At 39.9% G+C, this 5,000-nt stretch overlaps 1 protein-coding gene across 5 annotated transcripts in view; it reads left to right on the top strand.

Annotated features, from left to right (window-relative positions):
• Positions 1-5,000, top strand: part of Unc13c (unc-13 homolog C) — a 496,297-nt gene that overhangs the window by 221,540 nt on the left and 269,757 nt on the right. For 4 of the 5 annotated variants that reach the window (XM_029543555.1, XM_021206602.2, XM_029543553.1 and 1 more), the window contains 3 exons: positions 1,284-1,362; positions 3,008-3,013; positions 4,603-4,674. In XM_029543555.1, the coding sequence (XP_029399415.1) occupies positions 1,284-1,362; positions 3,008-3,013; positions 4,603-4,674 (157 nt within the window). The remainder of the gene's footprint in view (positions 1-1,283; positions 1,363-3,007; positions 3,014-4,602; positions 4,675-5,000) is intronic. The other variant, XM_029543556.1, reaches the window with a different exon arrangement.

The following is a 5,000-nucleotide window of genomic DNA, read 5'->3' as shown; positions in this document are numbered from 1 at the left end:
CCAGCATTTCAATATATTTTCTGTGCAATAATAACAGACACAGCATCACACTAAGCTTACAAATATATATTCAATTATATATTGAAATATGTATTCAATTATATTCAGCTTTGCAATTTGCACTTAGGCTTTTAAAGATTTACTTTATGTATCTGTATCTCTCTGTGTGTCTGTGTCTGTGAACATATTAAGAGCGCATGCCTTTAATCCCAGCACTTGGGAGGCAAAGGCAGGCAGATTTCTGAGTTCGAAGCCAGCCTGGTCTACAAAGTGAGTTCCAGGACAGCCAGGGCTATACAGAGAAATCCTGTCTCGAAAAAACAAAAACAAAAACAAAAACAAACAAACAAACAAACAAAGAGTGCAAGTGTGTACACAGAAATCAGAGAAGGGCATCCACTAGACAAGCCTCTGCTCTATTTCTCTGCCTATGACTTTGAGGCAGGGTCTCTCTCTCTCTCTCTCTCTCTCTCTCTCTCTCTCTCTCTCTCTCTTTCTCTCTCTCTCTTTCTCCCCCTGTGACCTGTCTCCACACACCCCTACATTGAAGTTACAGGTGTTTGTGAAACATCTAGCTTCTTGCAGTGCTGGGATCTGAGCTCTAGTTCTCATGCTTATACAGCATGTGCTCTTAACCACTGAGCCATATTGTCAGCCCCTTATTACTCTTTTTATATATTTAAGTATCTACCTCACTCATTTAATTAGTGTATTCTTAGCAATTCTTTTAGTCAATATACTTGAGATGAATATTTAGCTGACCCGGCCTTTGTTACTATTACAAAATATAAAGGACAAGAAATTCTTTTAATCTTATACATTTACTTGTCAGATAAATTCAGGTAAAATAAGTCTATGGTCCAGTGCTTGAAAGTTTCCCATGGTCCTTAAGATATCATTTGGAACTGAGTCTCTGCCAGTACAGCACACAGAACAACAACAACAAAATAACGGAACTTAGATAACAAAGATGTCTTCAGCACTCTTGCACCAGGAATACTTTGGCTATGATTTCTGCTAGAGACACCAACTTCTATGTACCTAAAATTTTGAATCTCCTCTCAGTGATACTGACAGGAAAACAGCACGTCCACACAAATCGTCAGCAGGGGCAGCAGCAGGAGTTTCACTCTAGACAAAGACCTAGAGCTTTGGATCTTCACTAGTTTGCAAATTCATGGCTTCCACTTGATTCTGTCTTTTATAGGATGAACAGTGGGGACCTTTTCTCTTGGACAATGTCACTTCGACTGATGTAATCATTGTTTCTGTGTCCCATTCAGGGCTGGCCGTGGACTGTATGGTATTGATAGCATGCCTGATCTCCGCAGGAAGAAGACATTGCCTATTGTGCAGGATGTGGTGAGTGACTCCTGCTTAATTCTCACTGGCTGCATACCTTGATGTTTTCTTTGTTAAAATGTAAATCCTTTCTCATTGACTACCTAGCCTATAAATATTTCATAGAGTAAAATATCCAGGGCCAGAATCTGCCTAGCACTAACACATTTGTTACTTCTTAATGATGCATCTGATGAAAGAAAGGGCTCTAACCTTTCAACTACTTTTGACATCAGTGGAAATTACAGGTTTCTAGTTCAACTGACTTTATAATTGAGCTAAAAGTAATAGCACAGAAGACCAAGTAAGCTGTCAGGTTGAGCTTTGATGTTCAGTACTGTAGGAAATTACAAGATTAAATTATGAAGTTTTAAAGCTTGCTTTGGGTTTGCTCACTTCAACAGAGTAGACTCCAGACTTTATAATGAAAACATACAATGATAACCAGTCTTCTAACGTATGACAATTTATTCTATTTAAATTACTAAGCTCTACCATCAAAGAAAGTTGTAGTTCCCATGTCTATAACATTTGTGCTAGTCCTGAACATGACTCTGAAGAAACTAGCCTCCGGTAAGGAAATATTTTGAGACTGTTCAGAAAAGCCAATAACTAACAGTGTTCTATCAATCGTTAAAAAAAAAAAAAATGCCTAGACATGGAAAGACATATAATTAGTTTTCAATACTTACTGCTCTTGAGGAAATCTGAGGTTGGTTCTCGGTATCCAAGTTCAGTGACTCAAAACTAACTGTAACACTAGCCACAGGGGATCTGCTGCCATCTGGTGGCCTCTATGTGCACATGCACACTGTGGCATACACACAGAAACACACAGACACACACACACACACACACACACACACACACACATAGATGCACACACATAAACATAATTGAAAAGAAAATCTTAAAAGTAAAAGCCCTTCAGAATGATAAATGCTATTGCAGTCAGATCTTACAGTGGAAAGCATGTCATCTTGATGAAGTTAGCTCACATTCTTGCTAGCTAGACTTCTTGCAAGCCCCAAGTGAGGTCACATATCCACGGCAGTGGTACTTAAGAGTGAAAGACAAGTTTCTAGGCTAGAATAAGTTAAATTTTTCTCTGGGCATATAATATTCTTCACAATTTAATAACAAAAACTCAGTTTATACAAAAGAGTTTTCCTTTTAGCATTAGTGTGCATACAATATTTGATTTTGCTAAGAAAACCTTCTAAAGGCAATCACTTTAATTTTAAAATGATAAATTATGGGGTTGGAGGCGTGGCTCATTGGTGGAGTGGACATACAACTCCTGCAGAGGACCAAAGTTTGGTTCAGAGAACGCATACCAGGTACCTCAAAACCACCTCTAACTCAGCTCCAGGACACACTCTCCTATTCTCTGTGAGCACACACACACACACACACACACACACACACACACACACACACGCACACACATACACAGAATAAATCTCCAAAAAGTTAATTAACTAAGATGGTGTCCTGTCAGATCTTAAGTGGAAAGCATGCCATCTTGGTGTAGTTAGCTCAGATTCTTGCCAGGATAGTGTGGACACTTAAAAAAATTACACTAAGAGATTATTCTTATATTCTTCTCATTCCTCATATGTTTAAATATTTAAACTTTGTTTCCTTTTGCTCCTGGAATCTTCAGGCCATGGTAAGTGTTTTTCAATTTATTTCATCATTCTCTGCTCCTCTCAAACACATTTTATTCATGAGGTAAAAAGAGGACAAGATCGGGAAACAGAGCCACTTGGAAATAAGAAGTTTAAGTTCCCATGTGTCTCTGCAATCCCAGCACTTGGAGGGTAGTGAGGGACGAACTGTCCATGAGTTAGGGGCCAACTTAGCATACATTGTGAATTCTAGGCTAGCCTGGGCTACATAGTGATACACACATACATGCATGGGGTGGGAGCTGTACTGTAAAATTCTCCAAGATTTCAACATCAAGTTCAGTTCTGTGAATCTAAAGTATATATATATATATATATATATATATATATATATATATATATAGCAAATCTAAAAACAAAATAAATGTAAGATAACTATAAAACTAGGAACACATATTTTATGCTGATTAGTTTTAACTGCCAACTTGATACACCCTAAAATCGCTTGGGAAGAGTCTTAATGAAGAATTATGGAGATTAAGTTAGTTTATGGGCATATATATGGAGATTTCCTTGAATGGCCACTGATGGATGAAGATCCAGCCCTTTGTGGGTGGCACCATTCCTTAGGTAGGGAGAGTCTGGATAGTGTGAGAGAGGAGGAAGCAGCAAACCAGGCTCCTGTTTTCTTTGCTCTTGACTATGGATAAAGTGTGACTGGCTGCTTGAGTTCTGGCCTTGACTTCCCCTAATGCTGGGCTGTAACCTGGAACTATAATCCAAGTAAACTTTTCCCTTCCCCCAAGATGTTCTATCCCAGCAACAGACATGAATGAGCATTGTTATTAAGGATAAAGAAGACAGTTATCCTGGGCAAGACCTTCAGAAGTAACCTTTAGAGATTAGTTATCACAGTGAGTGAGATGGACACAGGGTAACTTATTGACTTCGGTGTACGTCCGAGGGTATTTCTGAGCAGACAGGCCCGTAGGGATGAATTCTCCCATCCAACTTCCCTTCGCTCTTGGTAGGGTGGCATACCCATATCTTATTTGGAATTTCTGGTTTCTACATTTCTCTGCAGCTGTGCTGTTTCTGATAGCATGGTGTCTGGATAGGAAGCAGGTAGCGATGGCTGTTTTGTAAGCAAGGCTATTTAAGATGATGTCCATCTGGGCACCATAGTAGTCACTTGTAAAGGTGTGCAAGGGTATGTATCCCTATGAGATATACAGCATATTCTAGGAAACACCCTGAGAATCATGCAGTATCTGGTGCGATTCAGATCAGCTCTCAAGTCAGGCTGGGTAACATCAGTGCACATGTTTCGTAACGGATTGTGACTCTCTGTATCCTGGGGAATAACAAAGTTCTAGAAGCTTCTTGCTATCCCAGAAACTTTTAAGTAGTCATATCTCTAAGATGAACTTCAATCTTGTCAAGGGTCAAATGTCAGGTTGGGTTTGGGGTCTCCAGCTGTGACATTCAGTGAGTTCCAGTTAAGCTGATCTGATGTCAAAGTCCCCTTCGCCAAAACAGCAACAGCTAGCATTATTACATCTTTGCTTTCTGAAATTCACACAAGCCACTTAGTCCATATATTAACCCAGCATTATCCTGCCCTTTTCAGACCCTGGCTGCCCGGAAATCTGGTCTCTCCCTTGCAATGGTTATCAGGACATCACTGAATAATGAGGAGCTGGTAAGTGCCCTGCCAGTTACTAACTGTATTGATCAGATCCTCAGGAGCATAAGCATTTTATATGAGATCTTGTTTGTCATGCTTAGTCTAATGACCCAGGAGTGACTGGGAACATGAGGAAAGCCTGGTTGGCCCCAACTGAACTTCCTGAGAGCTCTGGCTTCACTCTAGGTGATGCTCACACACCTTTGTGTTTCTATGGCTGCTATTCTATCCTGATAGCACTTAACTGTTTAGCTTCCCCCACCCCCCCAGGAAACTCCTAAAGGTATTTTACACTGAAATTTTCTTTTACTTAAGGCAGCCTCTCCCTTCTGGTTGAATTG

The sequence above is a fragment of the Mus pahari genome, chromosome 10 (genome assembly GCF_900095145.1).
Source record: "Mus pahari chromosome 10, PAHARI_EIJ_v1.1, whole genome shotgun sequence".
In the NCBI taxonomy this organism is placed as follows: domain Eukaryota; kingdom Metazoa; phylum Chordata; class Mammalia; order Rodentia; family Muridae; genus Mus; species Mus pahari.
Note: the sequence above shows the minus strand (reverse complement) of the source record. Positions and strands in the feature narration are given on the sequence as shown.